This window comes from Camelus dromedarius, chromosome 12 (genome assembly GCF_036321535.1).
Source record: "Camelus dromedarius isolate mCamDro1 chromosome 12, mCamDro1.pat, whole genome shotgun sequence".
NCBI classification, from domain to species: domain Eukaryota; kingdom Metazoa; phylum Chordata; class Mammalia; order Artiodactyla; family Camelidae; genus Camelus; species Camelus dromedarius.
The window spans coordinates 597,952-617,366 of record NC_087447.1 but is presented as its reverse complement, the minus strand read 5'-3'; the positions used below and the strand labels follow the sequence as shown (position 1 = coordinate 617,366).

The 19,415-nt window shown below is 64.7% G+C and overlaps 1 protein-coding gene across 4 annotated transcripts; it reads right to left on the bottom strand.

Annotated features, from left to right (window-relative positions):
• Positions 1–598: 598 nt before the first annotated feature.
• Positions 599–19,340, bottom strand: TSPAN4 (tetraspanin 4). Of its 4 annotated transcripts, none has more exons than XM_064491969.1 (8): positions 19,240–19,340; positions 11,364–11,443; positions 3,982–4,173; positions 2,862–2,936; positions 1,908–2,009; positions 1,693–1,824; positions 1,516–1,599; positions 599–1,118 (listed from the first exon to the last, which is right to left on the bottom strand). In XM_064491969.1, the coding sequence occupies exons 2-8, from the start codon at positions 11,424–11,426 to the stop codon at positions 1,050–1,052; spliced, it is 717 nt and encodes a 238-aa protein (XP_064348039.1). In that variant the 5' UTR covers positions 11,427–11,443; positions 19,240–19,340; the 3' UTR covers positions 599–1,049. The 4 variants fall into 4 exon arrangements, with proteins under 4 accessions (XP_064348039.1, XP_010997541.2, XP_064348040.1 ...); XM_010999239.3 differs by lacking the exon at positions 19,240–19,340 and adding an exon at positions 17,889–18,018; XM_064491970.1 differs by lacking the exon at positions 19,240–19,340 and adding an exon at positions 16,070–16,298.
• Between the last annotated feature and the right edge of the window lie 75 nt (positions 19,341–19,415).

Genomic DNA, 19,415 nt, shown 5'->3' with positions numbered 1-19,415 from the left:
CACCAGGCAGGTCGCCGCACAACAGCAGTGATGCAGAGGGGGTCGGGGTGACCAAGTGGGTGGGGCCACAGGGTGAGCAGGAGTAGGGGCTGGAAACAGATTATGGGTGCAGTTTTGGGGGTCAGATGCCCCACAGCTAGTGAGGCCCCTGGGAGGGGCCCCCAGACCTATTGGCCTCTGCTCTCCCCCTCAGTGCTGACCTCAGGAAGCCTCATCCCGTCTGAGGTGGTTTGACGTAGCTTACCCACTTCTCTAACTGGGCTGTGACAACCGTTCCGCTCCCGACAGCCTACTTAATTTGCAAAATCTTGAGAGGAGCACTCACAGGGCCAAGTCCCTAGGAACAGGAAGTTACAGGAAAGATGGAGCTGAAGTCCCTTCGGTGAGGACAGCCCAGGGGGAGGGCGAGGCCCCAAGGCGGGGGTGGGATGTCAGGGAGGCTCAGGGCTCTTCTCTTACACTGCTTGGATTCCTCTTACTAAGGTTTTCCTGCCGTCCTCTGCGGACACAGGAACCCCCGTCCGTCCAGCCTGGGCAGCTCCCCAGGCCCACTCCAGGCACCAGGCCCATAACAGGTCAGGGCATTGACAGACACGGGTCAGGGGCTGCTGCCCACACACTTTATTAAGATGCACCCAGAGCCTACCCTGGCCCCACTGTGGAATGTGGATGGCGGGGCTGTGGCCCCGCCTCGAGCACCAGGACCAGCGGTCAGCCCCTCACCTCCCACCCCAACCCGTGTGTGGCCCCAACCCCCTGCCCTGGACAGGGTTTGTTGGGGAAAACACTACTCTGGTGAATACTTGGGTGTAAAAAGTGCCAGAAGCCCCTCCCGACCCCAGCCCCAGGCCAGGACTCGGCCACCCCATCCAGCATCACGTTCACAGGCCTGGCTGGGAGTCCTGGGGGGTCTGGCTGCCTGCTCCTCCCCTCCTTATGCCCAAGCTGGTGAGAAGTCCTGCAACGGGGGAGGCAGGTGGGGACGCAGTCCTCTCCCCAGTGGGCAACATCCTTTGGCAGCGAAGCAGGGATGGCAGGCAGCACGCAGCCTACGCACGGTAGGTGTCCGCCTTCACCACCTGGCAGTACATGGTCATGGCGAAGGTCAGCCCCAGGATCTGTGGGGACAGGTGGCAGCTGGGCAGGGCTGCTCCAGGGATGACAGCCCAGAGAGGTCCTGCCCCAGTAGGCACCCTGACCCCACCCCACTGCCTGGATGGCCTGTAACCCTAGGGCTCAGTCCAGACCCTTTCCCCTCAGGTTTGGCCACCCACCCTGGCCTCCACGGGTGGTGTCAGGACCCACGGGTGCCAGGCCTGGCCCCAGCAGCTGCCCTCTGACCGTTAATCCAACTGCAATCAGCACCTTTGGTGCTGTCCGCCCGCTCTGGCTGCAACCCCCGTCTGCATCCCGGAGATGCGTTGCCCTGATGCTGCCGCATTCAGGACTTGCCATGGGGAAGAAGGCGGGGGCTGGGGTGGGTCCGGCGGTTCCGGTGGCAGCCCCACCCCCTACCTGCACCAGAGCTGTGCACAGTCCGAAGACGCCCACGGCCAGCAGGTTCTCCTGAAGCCACATCTTCACCGTCTCGTAACAGGGCTGGAGGAAGAGCAGGCGTCACCGGGGGCTGCGAGGCCGGCGCTCCACCCTCAAGTCCCCGGGGCCAGAGCCGGGGGAAGGGCACAGCCTCACCGCTTTCCACCAGGTGCCGGGCGCGTGCAGCCCGCAGCTCTCGCTGAACTCCAGACAGCAGGAGTCGGGCACGCGCGTGGCGTTGTAGACCTCGAACCAGTCGGTGTAGTTGGAGACCCCGCAGCAGCGGAACTGCGGAGGAAGTGCGGGCTGGGACTGTGCCCTGGCCACGCCCTGGCCCCGCCCACGCCCGGCGCTGCCACGCCCCGACTCACGTCTGTCTGGATGATGCTCCAGGCGTTGGTGAGGCCCACGTTGCCCGGGGTTCCGTACAGGTGCAGGCCCCTCTTCAGGTCCCGCTGCGCGTACCTGTCGATCTGCAGGACAGCAGGGCCACCCTGCAGCCAGCTCCACCTACCTCGTCCAGACCCCACCTCTGCCCAGGCCCCCACCCCGTGCCTTCTGTCCCCCTTCCTGGAGTCACCCCCTCCCAGAAGCCCTCAGCAGGCTCAGGCCTTTGCCCCTTGGTCTCCCTGGGCCACACGTGGTGCTGAGCCCGGGGTTCGAGTCAGACATCAGCACGACGTCCGTCAGTTATGTTCAGAGGGAGACAGTACAGAAACCCTCAGCTGCGTCTGCCCACACCTGTCAGGACCCGCACATCTTGCTGTCGGCCAAGAGGGCCGAGGTCCTCATTCCTAAGACCATCCTCCAGGAAAGGAACCAGGCTCCTTGGAGAAATGGCCAAGTCCAGGGCTGGGGCAGGGACTCCCCAGAGAGGAGGTGCACTGAAGGAGGTGCATCTCCTCACAGGAGCAAGTGAGAGCTCCTAGCCACCAAAGCTAAGACAGACGAGCAAAAAATAACAGTCCTGGAGTATATAACTCAGAATAATGTAAATGAGCCCTCACTGGTGTAAATAATGAAATAAATCCATGGGGGATAGGAGATTTTCCTCATCCGACTAATACACAGCTGAAGTCAGCAGGAGCAGGGGGCCCAGCCTGGGGGCCACCTGGGAGCTCACACTGCTTTGCCCTCCAGGGCCCCAGCGTTTCCCTCCAGGCCCGGCCTCCAGTGGTTGTGGTTAAAATCAGATGCACGGCCGGGTCCCGGGTCCCATTGTTGGTCCTCGCCGTGCTAGGGCCCCTGCCCCCTCGTCGCCTGTGCACCATGGCCCTCATGGTGATGAGGATGGAGCCCCCCCACCCGAAGTGGGGGAGCCGCACCTTGTCAGTGTAGGCGAAGAAGAGGATGGCGACGGTGGCCTCCAGCAGGAACACCAGCAGCAGCAGCACGAAGAACTGCGGGCGAGGACCCAGCGGCCTCAGCAACCCAGCCCCCAGCTGCCCCCAGAGGGTGGGGCGCGAGCCTCAGCCCGAGCCCCCAAGCCAGGTCTGCAGGCCCCACTCGTGCTGCCCCACCTCCCTCGGAGCCCTCCAGTCTCTGTGCCAGGGGCTGTCGGGTCTTGCCCGACCTCTGAGCACAGCCTCACGTCTTCGAGCACACACGTGTGCTCCAGACCCGTGTCCTTGTGCTCGGCGGGCAGGTGCAGCGATGCCCAGGGGGGCCCCTGCAGGGAGTGGGTCTGACTGCAGTACCCCCAACCCCCAGGTCCCATCCCTCAGGACAGCCAGGGGTGGCCACTGCCCACTCAGGCAGGAACAAGTTAGAGAAGCCCCCACCTGTGACCGCACAGGTGGCCCACTGGGTGGTGGTACCTCAAGTCACAGCCTTGACCTCAGCCCAGGTGCCCTGACCGGGCTGAACAGTGGAGCACTAGCCTCTGACCTCTGACCTCCAAGTCACCCCGTGGGAAAGGTCAGGGTTGGGGGCCTCAGCTCCACCCCTACCCACCGCCCTGAAGGGAACATCTGGGGCATATACTGGACACGTTGGGTAGCTGCACAGACAGGGGACGCACCCTCTGGGAGGCCCCTCCCCAGCAAGGGCTCCTCAGACAGAGGCCCCAGATGAAGCAGGTGATTTCAGGCTTGAGTCAGCCGCCGGTGGCCGCTGCCAGGCATACTAATAGGCGTAGCCTGGCCCAGGGGTCCTTCTCCTTCTCCTGTGATTTATGTTCCACAGGATGGAAACATCCTGCCTGTAAATCCACCTCTGAAGCCGAGGCGGGGGCTGGGAGCTCTGAACAGAGGGTCCTGGGGAGCCAAGAGGGCAGGGGCAGGAGCCGGGAGGGTTCATGGGAGAGGTGGTGTCAGAGAGCATGGGCCCGGTACCGGCTGAAGGGGCTCTGCCTGGCATGCGTGTGGGTGTGCGGGCACCCGTGTGTCTGTGTCCCGTGAAGGGGGGCCCCGCCCGGCCCGGCCCCAGCACCCCCCCCCGACTCACAGTGAGCAGGAGGCATCTGTTCTCCTTGATGGCCCCGATGCAGCCCACAAAGCCAATGGCCATCACAAAGGTGCCGGTGACAATGAGCAGGTTGGCGGCCGACAGGGACGGGAAGGAGGAGGACAGGGTGGCGAAGTTCCCCTGCGTGGCGGCCAGCCAGATGCCAACGCCCAGGATGCCGCAGCCTCCCAGCTGGGACCCAGGCAGGGAGAGAGGGACGGCAGAGTAGCAGGTGAGCGTCCCGCCAGGTCCCGGGCGGCCCCACCGAACTCCCCATCTTGTCCCGTCACCCCAGCTGGGCCCCCACATGCCCTCCCCTAACCATCCCTTCTGAAGTGCAGCCCCCACGTGCCCTTGCCACCACCTCTCCTCCACCACTGCAGCTTTTATTGAGCTCCATAATTGCTTGTTACTACAAAAATCAATTAAAATGAGGAAGGGGAGAAGGCCAAGCAGTGATGAATCCAAGGTGAGCTCTCGGCCTTCCGTGAGGAAGGCATGCCCACCTCCTAGCGGTGGGGAGCAGGGTGGAGCCAGGGCAGCTGAGGGGCTGCGGCTCTGGCCCCCCAGGACTCTGAGGCCTCTGAGCCATCCCAAGATAAAACGGGAGAAGGTGTCCAGGGCACAGGCTAGGGGCAGGCAGCCCCCTACAAATGCTAGCCGGTTCTGGGTCCTGAGGCAACCCAGGCTTCGAGAGACCAGCTGGAGGCGGATGGCTGACGGGCTCGGGGAAGGCCAGGCAGCCCTGGGGGCTCCACACCACTCTGGGACTGGACAGGACATGGGGCCCTGCACCCCCGGGGCCCAGAAGCCTCCTTGAGGCTGGCCTGGACCCTGGTAGATACCCCATGACTTAGGCAGGCCTGATGGGCCCTGAAACCCCTGCCTAAGGAGGCCTTCTCCCTCGGCACGTGTACTCACTCGCCCTGCCCCCACCAGCAGTTCAGCCCTGGCTGCAGGGGTAGGGGTGGGGGCCGCTGCTCCACTCTCACTAAGCCCCTGGGGAGCACACATGCATTAAGCCAGGCTGGCAGAAGACTGCAATTATGGGGTGGGGGCGGTACAGCTCCCAGCCCAAGAGCAGGAGCAGCCCCAGGATCCCAGGGGTGTGGGCAGGTACCAGGGGCTCTGGCCCAGGTCTGCTGCTGGTGGCCGATGTCCCTCTCGGCCTTGCCCAGGGCTGGCTGAGGTGGACAGGAGAGCTCCAGGCTAGAATGCCCACACCTACCCCATGGGGGGCCAGTTAGCTCAGCTTCTCTCCATCACCCACCCTATCCCTCTTTGCGCTGTCCACAAAACAGAAGAGCTTCTGTCTAAAAATTATAAGCCACACCTGTTCTGGCTGCTGCTGGCTGAGGCTGCGCCAGGCCCCCCACAGAGGCTCCTGCCCTGGCCTGTTCATCCTGCCCGTCTGAGCCCCTCCCCAGGGCAAAGCAGGGTAGGGGCCTGCAGGTCCGTGAGGGGCGTGGGGGGCACGTGTGCCTGAGTGTGTGCCAGAGCTGGGCTTGGCACAGCCCCAGGACAGGGCACATGTGTGCTGCCAGGAGATGTGTGTGCCCCCACCTGTGGGGTGGGGTTACCCCCTGTGGGGCAGGCCCCCACCCGTGGTGCCAGGGACAGCGCTGTCCACGGTGCTGACTGCAGGCATGGCCACCAAGAGGGAGCAAGGCTGGGCCACCCGTGCCTCTGGACACCCCATGTCCGCCCAGGGGCTGCCACCATGGGGCATAAAAGAGGCTGGGACAGGCGCTGGCTTATTCAACCCTCTCCCCACCAACCTGCAGGTGAGAAACCAGGAGCCAAGGGGCTGTCCCACGTCTCATGGGATCTCCAAGGATGCTGGGAAAGGCTGGCGCTGGGAGCACCTAGTGGGGCCCAAGCAGACCTGCACATGGAGAGGGCTCCCCTGGCCCCTGCCCGGGACTGGGGCAGGAGAGGGATTTGGGAGGACAGCCTCTCTATGGAGGAAGCTGAAGTCAGGCCCTCTCCAGCTGGAAGGACAGTGACCGCCAGGCCAGGCCCCATGCCCAGCTCATAGCACGTCCCCCACTGAACAAGCAGCACCCATCCTGGGAGGGTTACATCTCCAGGTTACATCTAGGCTGGGGCCACGGTGGGGTGGGTGGGGCTGCCCCTGAGCAGCGGGAAGATGCTGGTGCAGCAGGGAGAACTGTTACTTAAAACCTCAACAGCCTGCCCATCTGGCTCTGCCTGCAAGGACAGAGGCGGATGGCTCCTTTCAGCAGGAAAGTGAGCCCCTCTGAGCTCCCTTGCCCCGTGGGATGCACGGAAGTGCACAGGGAGGACACTGCGGGCGGAGTGGCTGTAGGGGTCGGGGGGCCTGGTGGGGCCGGGCCCCACCCCCCAGCCCTGGTGGAAACATTTCTTTAATTAACACTCCAGGAAACACCCTCACCTCCACCCCAAAGTGGCAGAAGAGACACCCGCTGGCTGTCACCCAGGTGCGTGCCATGACACACAGGGACGCGGCACCCAGCCCAGGCTGTCAGACGCCCTTAAGCATCGCACAGTGTCACCCACCACACGGACACACGTCACAGACATGCCCCAAACCCCCCAGGCCCCGCCACTTTCAGGCACATCCACACAGACCAGGAACCAAAACTCTCACCGACGCGCTGAGATGCACACAGGGTTAACACAATTATCTGTGGTTTTGAAAACGTTTCTGTGTATGCAGCTTTTAAAACATTTTGGCAAGAAAATTACAGCCTCCAAGTACAGGAGAAAGTGGGCCACGTTAGATGGCGCGTCAACGCAGGACAAGCAGGGTCGAGGTCTCTCCCAGGACAGGTGGCCGGGGCATCAGCAGTGGGGGGCCGGGGGGCCGAGGTCCCACCCCACCCTGATGATGCCTACCCTGCACCTCCCCAGCCCCACTCATCACTGCCTGGGCCAGACAGAAGCCCTGGTGAGGCCTAGAAGAAGACCTCGACCCCATGACAGCCTGGGAGAGGAGCCAGCCCCCTCACTGGGATCTCCCACCCTAGTCCCACAGTCAGCTGTGGCCTGTCTCCCTGGCACACACCTTGAGGGCACACCCTGTCCTCCATTGCCCTCACCTGTCCCCAGCCCCAGCCCAGCACCTGGCACGTGTTCCTCACTTCCTGACATCTCTTTTCTTGCCCAGCTATTTTTCAGGTTGGCCTAGGGCTAGGCAGGTGGGGACCACTAGGCTAGTGATGCTGTCCCCCTCCAGGCCCATGGCGGGTGGATACCAGCCGGCCCTCTACTGCTGCCCCTCCGGCCACATGGCTCAGTGTGGCAGATGGCCGGGCAGCTGGCCATGTCTTTGGAAGGGGGTGGAGGGCTGCGTGCCCACAGGGGCCAAGCTTGTGTCCAGAAGCCCAGCACCCGGCAGCCAACGCAGGCTCAGGGTGGGGCTAGGCACGGCGAGCAACACCCCACTCCCAGCCAAGAGCAGGCACGGGGGCAGGGAGGGGGCCCATGGACACGAAGCTCATGCAGAATGTGTCCCCTGCAACAGAAACCAGGTCTGCCCTGCACAGGGGCTGGGGAACTGAACGGGGGACAGGGCCTAGGGTGGGGGGTGGGGCTGGGACCCCGGCCCCCTCTGCCCACTCAGGCCTTCTGGCCTCTGCACTGCTCCTTGTCCCCTCTCCGCCCCAGACAGAACTCCCACCCTGCCTGCAGCTCGCTCTGCCTCTGCTTTGTGTCTGGAAGGTTCTACCCATACAGAGGCCATGACTCTCCCCTCACCCTCCCTCCCAGCAGGTTGACACAGGGGTCCCACGGAGCCCGTCTGGGTCACTGGGTGGACAGGCCAAACATGGCCACCCAGGACTGCACCAGAGCCAGCCGGAGCCCACAGCCCCCTGACCAGCCCCTGCCACCCCCAACCCATCCGGGGAGCCACCAACCTCCTAATAGTTGATTATTGAGAAATGGACTGTTTCCCTGCCATCCGCACTGCAGCAGGGCAACGGCTGGGCACGGTGGGAGGGGAACAGGGGAGGGGTCCCAGTGCTGCCACCACAGAGGGGTTACATCCCCAGGCCCCAGAGTCCCCATCTGTCCAGTCAGCCAGCTGCTGGCCCCAAGGACAGAACTCATGCAGAACAGCTGTCCTGTGGCATCCTGACCCCTGCCTGGACCAGGGTGGTCAGGGACCCCCCCTCCCTTCACAGCTGCCCACCCACCCTGGCTCACCCAAATCCAAGAGGACCTGGGCTGCAAGGCTAGGGCTGGGCATGGCACCTGGCCACAGGAGAGCCCCAGAAGTACCCTCACTGTTTCTGAACCCAGCCTTGCCTCCACCCAGGACCATCCCCAGACCAACCAGACTACATCTGGGGCTGCGGTAACTGTCGCTGGGGGAGCCCTGAGCACCTGACCCAGAGCAAGGAAGGGGCAGGGAGGCGCCTCCCTCCTCTGCCCAACCCCGGCCGCTTCCCAGGGGCTGCTCAGCCCCTGGCCCTCACTCCTGGGCCCTGCACAGAGCCCTAATCACCAGGATGGTGCTCCCAGGAGACACCCTGCCCCAGGGACTCTGGCCGTAAGCTGCTGACCCCCTGTGCATACCTCAGAGAAGGGAGGCTGCACCCCCAGGGGGGGTGCCCCTTGCCTGTGAGGGCCCGTCCGCTGCGGGAGGGCAGGTGCAGGTCTGGGAGTTGGCCACTCTGAGCTCGGAAAGACCCCAGCACCGGCCCCTCTGGGCCTCTCCTCCCCCAGTGACCCTGCCGCCCGCCTACGCCTTCCTGGCTCCCCTTCTCAGGGCACCCCAGCTCCAAGCACTGGTGACAACAAGCAGGCCTGGTTCCTCCCCTGAGATGGGTCCATGACCCACCGGCCACACAGGAACGGGCAGAGCAACCCTGGGACAGATGGGTACTGACATTTCCCGGCCCCACTGGGACCCAAGGCTGGAGGCCTCAGCTCTGCCCTCAGGACTCCAGCCAGGAGCCCCCAGGGAGACCTGTCCAACAGAGCACGAGGAGTCAATTATGGCCAGAGCCGGCCCATCCCTGGAGAGTGGAGTCAGGACTGACACAGGTGAGGGGGAGAGGGTCTCCAGCCCACTGGCTCCCCCACCACCACCTCGGAGCCCATGGTGAACCTTTCATGGCTCGAATCAAATGTCCTAAAATTTATTTTGGTGATGGTTGCACAACTCTGTGAATAGCATTGAACTGCACATTTCAAATGGGTTAATTGTGTGGTATGTGAATAAATATCACATAAATTTCAGTAACGCTGTTACTTAAAAAACCCAGTGGGGAGGCTGAGGCAGGACACTCTCGGGGAGAAATGGAGTTGGGGGCAAAAACTACCACTCCTGTGGGGGCCCAGTGCCCCCAGGCAGCAAAGGAGCCAGCGTCCCTGGGAAGGCATGTTCTAGCCGCCACCCTGTCGCCTGCAGCCTTGGTCCCCAGCAGGAAGGGCTCAGCTGGCACCTGCACAGGGACAAAGCAGGGTGAGTGTCGCACCCAGCCTGCAGCCATTCTCCCCACCCCTGGCCTCAGCACATCTCCCATGGGTCCACTCTCTGACTGCCAGGCCTCTGCACTCCTCTGACACAAAGCTGGGGCGTGGAGGGGCCAAGGCTGGTACAGGGGCCCGGTTGGCTTGGCTGGGAAATGTAATTGGATAATAAAAGGGAATTGGATTTTCTTCTCAGGGGAGAGTCCCAGAGGGCTTCCTGACTTTTCTTTCCTGGGTTGAGGACGGCATCCACGATGGGGATCAGTGGAGTGTGTCCACCCTGCAGCTGGCAGGGGGCTCCTGCAGGTGCACAGGGCAAAGAGCCCATTGGGGTGGGCTGCTCTCAGAGCACAGGCCACGTTGAGGGACCCCTTCTCCTCCATGCAAGCAGAGGTCACTGAGGAGGGCAGGGAAGGGGAGAAGCAGGTGCTGCCACCACGTAGGACCATCCCCCACACCCTCAGCCCATTCCCCTGTCACTCTGCCACAAACATGGCTCACCTCCCTCACACCCATGGCTGCCAGCTCTGGTCACACTGTCACCTGCAGCCTTCTCCTGTCACACTGCCAAGGGCATGCTGACCCTGCCAGCCGCTCAGTGCTAACCACACTGGTGCCCCTACATTTGGTCAACGTCCCCCACCAAGAGAAGACAGTCCCCTCTTCTCATGCCTGGGCAGAGTTCCAGCTGCACACCGCCTCTGCTGCTGGCTCTTGGCCTCCCGTGTACCCCTCCACTCTGGCCTGGGGCCTGCCCCTCCCAGGAGCCCCCTGCAGAGAAGAAAACCTGCGGGTGACCCCTTCTGGAGACGGGCATCAGGGCAGGAACCTCCCAGGCTGGCCACCCCTCTCAGGGACATCCCCCCTTAACAAACTGGGGAGAGGAAAGCCAGCACCCCAGGATAGAAGGGAGGTGCAGAAAGGCAGACGGGCTTTCTGAGCATTTGGCCTTAACTGGACCTCATGCAAATGAGCTTACAAATGACAGCCTTCTTCTGGGGCCCAGAGCCCAGGCAGGAGCTAAAGCCACACCCCCTTACTCCCAGTTGTGGAAGGAGGGTCCGATCAGGAATTAACAACTGAGCAGGGAGTGTGACCTTGGCATCATGTCTCCATCAACCTTCTCCCAGCGCGACCAGTGGAGCCAGGTGTGACACCTGCCCCAGCCCCAGTCCAGCACCCTCCCTGCCCTTAAGGGACTGGGTGGACCCTCTGTTCTCAATCTTGCAGGGAGGGGACAACCCTGCAGCACCAACACCTCTGACCCTGAACACAGGCACCTCATCTGAGCAAACCCAACCCAACTCTGCAAAAGTTATGGATGCCCCCCCCCCTCATGTTGGATGAGCAGCAGAGGCCAGACCCCTCTCCTGCTGGCCCACCATCCTGCTCAGGCTCGGGCCCAACCAGAGCAATCACCCACACACCCTCCTCTCCCGCCCCACCGCGCTTCAGGAGTCGCGGAACCAACTCCCCTCCTCAGCCCCTCCCTAAGTGTGGTCCCTGGAGCCCGGTAGGCCAGTCTGCTGAGGAGGGGAGGGAAGAAGAGACAAGCGCTGCAGCCACGAAGAGGGAGGGAAGGGGACGGAGGGAAGGCACCCGCGGCCCCGCGCACTGACAGGGACTTAAACCCGGCAGAGGCCAGGCACGGGGCCTGAGGCGATCCTGCGGCAGGTGCGGGACGCGCCTGGTCTCAGGAAGAGACGGAGCAGGGAGAGGATGCGGGGCGGCCGCCCAGAGTGCAGAGGCCGGGGCGGACCCCAGAGGTACCGGAACCCCTCCCCAGGGGCCGATCCAGCCCTGGCCTGCAGAGGGAGCGACGACCCCCAGGCACGCCTCCCAGTCCACGTCCCGGGTGTCCCCCACGTACCCCTGCCGAAGCGGCGACCCCGGATCCCCGACATCCCGTGGCCACTCACCCAGAAGAGCAGGTTGAAGGCGAACATGAGGTACTTGACGCCCTGGAGGCAGCCGCGCGCCATGCTGCAGCGCTTCAGCTCTAGGAGGAAGATGAAGGAGAGGTCCAGATAGAAGACTACGTACTTGTTACCCTTGGGCGACGTGTAGCGCGCCTGGGCCGCCTTGGGACCGGGATTGGCGTGCAGGCCGAAGAAGGCGCCGCCGCGCGCGAAGCCAGGTTCCTTGCCCGGCGGCGACGGGCTGCGCCGGTACGTGGACTCGTCTGTGCTTGAGCGGCGCATCGCGCGGGGCCGCCGGGGCCGCCCCAGGCTCCGCGCCCCGGGCCGCGGTGGCACCGGGCGCGCCGCCCCTCTCGGACCCGCGACGGTCCCCGGACACCTGCCCGCCCGCGGCAGCCCGGGCCGGGCCCGCCCCGCCCCGTGCCCGCCCGCCGGCCAATCCGCGCCGGCCCCGCCTCCGCGAAGACCCCCCCCCCCGCCACTCCTCGCCGCGCCGCCTCGCAAATCCGACCGCGCCGCCCCGCGCGGGCCAATCGCAGCCCCGGGACGGCGCCCCCGCCCCCGGCCCTCCGCCCGCGCCGGCGCCCCTTGGTCTTCCACTTCTCCTGCCCGCCCAGCCCGGGAAGCGATGGAAGGGGCTGGGGGCTGAGGGCAGGGGGCCCAGGCAGCGCTCAGCCCCGGGCACGACGTCCCCGTCCTTGCCCCCAAGCTGGGCTCGGAGACCTCTGACCCACGCAAAATGCAAAGCACTATGCAAATGAGGGGTGACCCAGTTGCCGTCTGGTGGCGACTTGGGGCAGCTCCGGCCCAGACCTCTGGCCCAGATTGAGGGAGCTCGGGGACTACAGCCGGAACACACAGCGGGTGCACACTCTCCGAGCAGCCCACCCTGTGCTGGACAAGGGCTGCGCCAGGACCCGGAAACTCGGGCAGCTCACACGGGACAGGGGTCAGCCTGGGAGACAGACCCCATGCAAAGCTGGCGGCCCACCCCAAGCCCACCCAGCGCTCAACCCTGGCGGCACCCTGCTTCACCCAGCCAAGGGAGCATGGCTGGCTTCACTGGCGCATGACATGTGCAGTCACACAGTTTGATGCTCTGGTTTTGATGCTCTGCAGCCACTGTCTTGAAATTCTCCACAATTTTTGACCAAGGGGCTCTGACTTTCATTTTGCACCAGCCCCTCCCAGACACATCCACACACTCAGCTGGATGTGGGTTCACGCCAGGCTTGCAGATCACAGGTGGCACGCACACGTGTTGCTCCAAAGCCTCTTGTGCCGGGCGTGTGGTGTGCCCAAGGGCTGATGAGCAGAGACACGCACAAGGAGCAGCCCAGAGGGGCAGGCACACGCACCACCACCACAGGTGCTGTGCCCCCACAGCCCACCCCACTGGCGGGGACCCTAGAGTGTGCTGGGAAGACACCAGCATGTGTCCCAGATGCCGCCTCCCTGTCTGCCCTTTGCCTGCGGCCCAGGAGGGGTTGAGCCTCCTCCTGTCTGCACCGGCAGAAGAGCCAGGCCTGGGGGAGGGTGGCCACCACAGGCATAGATGAGCCCTGAGCCCTGGACTGGGTCTACCCTATCCCCAAGGCCACCCATGGACAGCGTCCATCCCATTGGATGGTCCCAGAAACGGAGGGAAGGACTCACCCAAGGTCCGCAGAACTCAGAGGGGAGAGGAGTGGGAGGAATGGGGATGGGGAGATGGTGCAAGGAAGGAAAAGAAATGGGGGGACGAGGAGGAGGGAGGGGGGCCCATCAGTGGTGCTGACAAAGTGATAGATTGAAACTAAGTGGTGCCTGCGGTGGCAAGTCTGGGAGATGTCTGCTGGGCGGGGGGCCTAGTGAGGTCTGGCAGCCCTGCTGTGCTCTGAGGACCACTGCCCCAGCCCTGTGCTGCCCGAGGGCTCTGAGGAGAACTGCAGCTCAAGCCCCAGGGGCAGTGTCCTTATGCTGTCCTCTCTGAGCTGAGCTGGCTCTGGCCGGCAGGGAGTGGGAACAGGAGAACCCCAGTGTCCCTACCCTGCCCAAACTGGGGGCCTGACAAGGCTTCCCAGGTCCCTCTATCCTTCCTCCCCCAAGGATTCTTTGGTGTGCCTGGGCTCCTGGAATGGGACACAACAGTGACCACACACCAGGGGCCCGGTGGAGAAGCAGGCCTTGGAAGCCCCCATCCAGGCCCTGCAGAGACCACTGCCTGCAGCTCTGCCCAGGGAGCAAGTGGCCGCCGGTGACCCCTGGAGACTCTGGGGATCCCCAGCAGCCTCCAGCCACCATTCCCTTGGCCCAACCCAGCCAGCCCCACACGCCCAAGCCAAGGATGGACACTCGGGGCCCCAAGAGTCCTAGCATATGAGAGGGTGTGTGCTCTGTGCACACTTGTGGGCACAGGCAGGCTAAGGAGGACGGAAGGGCATGTCTGTCTCCCCAGCCTGGCTCCCAGGGCAGGGCCTCCGATGACCAGGGTGGGGCCACCCACCTGGGGAGCCGTGGGCTCGGCCCTCCACTCCTTCATCACACTGGAGCTCAGGGCGGGGCGGGGAAGGGGAAGTCTGTTCTGGGTTCCCATACTGGGCCCAGCACCCAGGACCCCCCTCCTCCACCTCACTCAGCCAATAGCATTCCTACAGCCCCTTAAACTCCTGCTAACCCCTGTGCCATCTCTAAACCCTGCACCCATCACTCAGGTGAGCAGGTGAGACTGAGCTGAGATTAAACCAGAAAACTCAACCAAGGGTCCCGGGGCCAGTTGGAGCGAGGACAGGAGTACATCCAGGCTGCCAGGTGGAGCGCTACCCAGCCAGCCCCGGGGACCCTGTCCCCACAGTCAAGCCCTTCCTTCAGCAGGTGGGACCCCAGTGAGACACACTGAGGAGGTGACGTCTGGTTGGCTCAGCCCCAGTTTGTCCCAGGACCAGGAGAGCGGCCAGCCATCAAGGCCCTCGGGCTGGGTGTGGGTGAGACCAGAAGGCAGCCCAGTGCTGCGCCCCTGCCCCGCCAGGCCGGGACGTACCTGGGCTGGCCACAGGAAAGAGGGCAGGCTGTGCCCAGTGCCCCTGGAGGCTGGGCAGCCAGCAGGCAAGCTGGAGCTCCCTGGAGGAACGACTGCAGAATGGAGGCTCTCCAAGGGGATGAGGAACAGCCCTCCACTCAGGACCAGGTCCCTCCAGTGGCAGGGGGGCAGCTGGGGGGCAGCTAGGGGTGTGCTCAGACCTGTGGGCTGCACCCCCACCCACCCTTTGCGTGGCCTTCCAAGACGCCCAGGGAGACACCAGGCTGCTCAAGTGGGGACGTGCAACCAGAGAACACACACGTCCAGAGATGAGGACACACACACAGCCTGAGGGCCGTCCCAGTCCCAAGCGGTCCTGGGCCCGAGACTAACCTGCAGTGTCCACCTCCCCCACGACATCCTCCTGGGCTCGTCTGGGGCTAGCAGACAGACATGCCAAGCCACAGACCTAAGCTCTCCCCAGGAGCCAGCCAGTGATGACTCACGAGGCCCACTGATCTGCCGTTAGTGCTCACGGGGGTCCTCCCCTGAGAGCCAGGGATTGTGGGGAGGGGTCCCAAGCTCACGTGGGGGTTGCGACAGCATCCTGGCCACGCATGCGCACTTCACCCCTCAGACCAGGGCTCCTGGCAGCCTGGGGGGTGGGGCAGGCGGTCTTCCCAGCAGCCCAAGGGCAAGGAGGGGCAGCAGAGGCTCAGACGCCACACTGGCACGTGCCCATCTCATGTTCATCCCCTCATGGGCAGCCCACTGCCAGCCGGTCCACTCAGACCCACACCTGGGACAGATGTGAAGCCACTGAGCCGGTGGAGGCCCCGGCAACCCGAGACCTAGCCCCTCTGAAACCCCAGTGCACCTACCACACAGGGAGAGCACGCCCCTGGGCCCAGGGCCCCGGGCCCACCTTCATCCCCAGCAGTCGCTGTGCCCAGGGATGAAGCATCCACGGAGGGCTTTCAGGCCCAGCGAAGTATGAAGGGTGGGAGGGACACGCCCCACGTTCTTTGATGAACCGGGAGCTGAGGGGCCCAAAGCCCACAGCAACACTGCTGAAGCTAAAAACCATGCATCCATCCAGGCCTAAGGCTGCGTCTGTGCACCCTACCCCCCAGGACCTGGGCATCAGGGGATGGCGCCTCCCAGTCAGGCTCTAAAGGGCAGCTCCAGCAGCACCTGGCATGGCCCGCAACCCTCCTGGGCCCCCACATGTGAGGAGGACCTGTGGCCAACACCACTACCTGGCCACATTCCCAACCCAACCCCCAAGGCAGCCCCTGGACCCTCCATGAATGATCCCGGCACCTTCTGGTCCCCACCATGCCTCTCCATGAATCCAGAGCCCCCACCCCCATCTCGGACAACTCAGACACAACCGTGCAGTCAGGGCATGGGAGCAGGGCTGGACAGGACCAGGGCTGGCTCGCTCCCCAACCCAGGCCCAGCCTCCTCCTCCAGGAAGCCTCCCTGCCCCATTCCCTGCTCTGGGCTTCCTTTGAGCTCAGAGTGGGACAGGCCTGCGTCTCCCAGCACAGCACACACAGCAGGCAGCAGGGATAGGGCTGAACGAGAACACCAAGACACCCCTCCCACAGCCTGCCAGCCCAGGCCTGGGCCTTCTAGACCCTCCAGGACCCTGGGATGGGGGCCCTGGGGGAGCATGAGCCACACAGAGGCCGTGGGCACCTACCCGGCTAGATCAAGGTCCCACTCGAAGAAGGACCTCCCCAAACGCCGAAGCAGGGCTTGCCCACGGCTGACCCGGAGGCCTGGGGCAGACCTGCGGTTCTCAGCAGGGCCGCGGCAGGGGCCTGGCCTGGGAACATGCACCCCAGCGGGGGCAGCTCAGGGTGGAGAGTGGAGCCGGCCTGCCCACCCAGGCCCCCAGCTCTGAGGCGGCTTTGAGGAGCCAGGAGGGCCCCGCCAACACAAACAGGCCTGTGGTGTCGGCCTTCCTGCTGCTGCTTCAGCCCTCCGTGGGCCCCCACCCTGGGGGAGGGGCAGGCAAACCCCCAGGCTGGCACACCCTCCCTGGGAGGAGCCACATCCCCTAGCCCAAACTGGAGCCTCCGGGGCTGGGAGACACCCCCTCCAGGGGAGGAGGCCCCAGTCTGTTCCTGGGCCCCCTGGGTCCCACCCCAAACTCAGGGCCTTCCCCTACCACCCTCTCCTTCCACCCACCACAGGCCCTGGGAGCACCCTTCTCAGGTGCCCACCAGGTATGTTCCCCAACCTCAGCCCCGACACCCACCCCCACCCCTGGGCTGCCCAGAACCCTCCAGAGCAGGGCCCTCAGGAAGCCCAGAGCGGCCCAGGCGTGTCCAGGGGTCTCTATGTTAGGGCCAGTTCAGCTTCAAGCACACCGGCAAACCACCACACCCAACTCCCCAGCCCCTGGGGCTGGGAGGGCTCCCGTGGGCGTAGCAGGTGGGCAGCCCCCTCTGCCCCTGGGGAGGCATCCGGGTGCCCTGCATCACCCCCGTGTGAGCACAACTCTACCCACAGCAATCAGGGCCAGGGGCTGAGCCTGGGACCCCAGGCCCACGTAGCCCCGATTGGACCCTCCAGCTGGGCAGCTTCTGGTTCCACCCACACTTTCGGGCGGTGAAGCGGTGAAGCCGTGAAGCGGTGAAGCGGAGGCTGGGACCCAGGCCGAGGGGGTGGGTCAGCCGACTCCCAGGCAGGGTTCTCCCTGGGCTCAGCCTGTTTCCAGAACACTCAGGGCCAGAGGGTCCCAGCAGCCGAGACTTCAATCGCTAATTGTCCCTTGTCCCCTGCCTGCCCTGAAGTGACCCTTCTCGAGCAGGAAGCAGGGCTCACGGGTTTCAGACCACATGTGAGCACAGCCCTCCCTCCCCTGCCCACACTCCTGGGGCCAGGACACCCCATTCTCCAAACACCGGTGCCTCACTCTCCCTGCCCCTTTCCCAGCCCTCCCTGGAGGTCTGGGCCACATCTGTCCTCACAGCCCACCTCCCCTCCACCCTCACCCTTACCCATGCTCTGGTCCCTGGGGCCTCCCTCCTGCCCCTGCCCACCCTGAGGAGAGCCTGCCCACGCCCTGGCCTGCTCCCCCCAACACACCTAGCAGGACATGGCCACCCAGGGCTGGCCAGGCAGGAGGGCAGGGCTGATCTCTGAGGCTCCCCTATCCTCTGGTCTAGCTGGCTGGGACTGAGCCAGGGCAGAGTGGAGACGGAGGACCAAGTGCACATGAGCGTTGGGACCCTGCACACTGCTCCCCGCAGCCTCCCCCTGGAAATCAGGGAGCTGGAGAGGAGGAGGCCGCCACCGCCCCCACCCTCAAATCCACACAGAGCTCTCAGAATTCCAGGAATGTCAATTTGGCACTCCGTCCCCTCCCTCTCTGGGAGTAAACAACCGCGGGGCAGGAGCTGGGCGAGGCCGACTGGCAGCCCCTCCTCCAGGAAGCCTTCTGCCCCAGCTTCCCCCGTGCTCCCAGAGGCCCACCCAGATGACATCCCAGATCCCTCCCCCGTCTCCCTCACCTCCACAGACGCAGCAGCCTCTACAGCTGAGCCTGGCTATGACCCCAGGCCCCTGTGACTCAAGGTCCCTTTCCCGCCTCTCTGGCTGGGGACAGGATGTGCGTCCAGTCAGCCTGGGAAGGGGGGCAGGGCAGGGAAGTGGCCTCCAGCTCGTGGCTCCGCACGTGGCAGGATGGGGGATGGCAAACACCACTGGGGAGGCCATCCAGGGCCCAGGCAAAGGTGGGGGCTCCAACTTCAGGCAGGCAGCGGATCTGGTCAGCCTCTCCATCTCCCGCCTGGACCTCCATCTCCTTGCCTCTCAACTAAGGCCAGGGTCTATCATCTACCCTGAGAGGGCAGTTAGTTGATGCCTGGGACCCAACACAGGCCCCACCCACCCCAAACTGAGATCCAGACTCCTCAGGCCAGCGAACTGCCCAAAGCCTGCATAGGTGCCTAAGTCACAGGTGCCACTGTGAGACACATCCACCCTCCCGAGTCCAAAGCTTACCTCCTTCAGGGAGCCTTCCCTGCTTCTCACTGTATACAGCCCTCCCCACTACCCCTAGCCATAGGATCAGGGGGTTCACCCCACCTCTTTTCCAGAGACACAGCCTCCCCTCCCTTTAAATCCTTCATGGCTCCTGCCCCATCACCTCCTCCAGCTCCAGGTACAGCCTGCAGGCCTCTGCCCAAGGGTTCCCTTTGCCAGGATCTGTCCTGCTCCCACACACACTCGGGATCTCTCTTCAAGGTTCAGCTTGAAAGACACCTCTTCCACGACTATCCCCTGACCACCTTCCCGGTTCTCAGAGATCCGACCCTCCAGATCGCAGGCGACCCACCCAGCACCGCCTGGCCTGGGACGGGTGCAGCCAGCCCCATCCCGCACCCCTCGAAGCCCTTTCCCCGGGAAGAAGGCAGGAGGGACAGGGGCGAAGCCGATCGCAACGCTGCTGGGGGGCTGGAGCCGCCCGCTGAGCCCACCACCGCGCCAGTCACTCCCACCGCGCCCGCCCGCCTTCAGGGATACAGGCAACTACAGAGCCAGGACCATTACTGTGCGGGCGACTGGGCGGCGGCGCCCCCGAGGGTCCTCCCAACAGCGCAGAGACCCCTCGGGTGCCCGCCGTCAGGGGCTCCAGGTGGGGAGACCCCCTTCCCGGTCTGTCCCCAGCCGGCCCGTCTCCGCGCCCGCCACAGGGTCGCCGCGCCCCTAGCCCGTCCCGCAACTTGTTGCTGCGACTCGGCTCGGACTCGGCGCTCGGGGTCGGAAATCCGCGCGGGCTCGGCTCGGGCCTGGGCCGGATCCCAGCTCGGGCGCGCGGGTAGCGGGACCCCGGCCGCATCCCCTCCGCGGGCGCGGTACCTGCGCGCGCCTTCAGCCCGCCAAACAGCTGTCAGTCAAGGAGGCACGAGAAACGCGAACGCCGCCGCCGAGCCCTTATGGCCTCGTCCGGACGCCGTAGGTCGGGAGGTACTAAAGCGGCGAGCGGGGGGTGCCGACAGCGCCGGCACGGGAGGTGGCGGCTGGGGCGGGCCGGG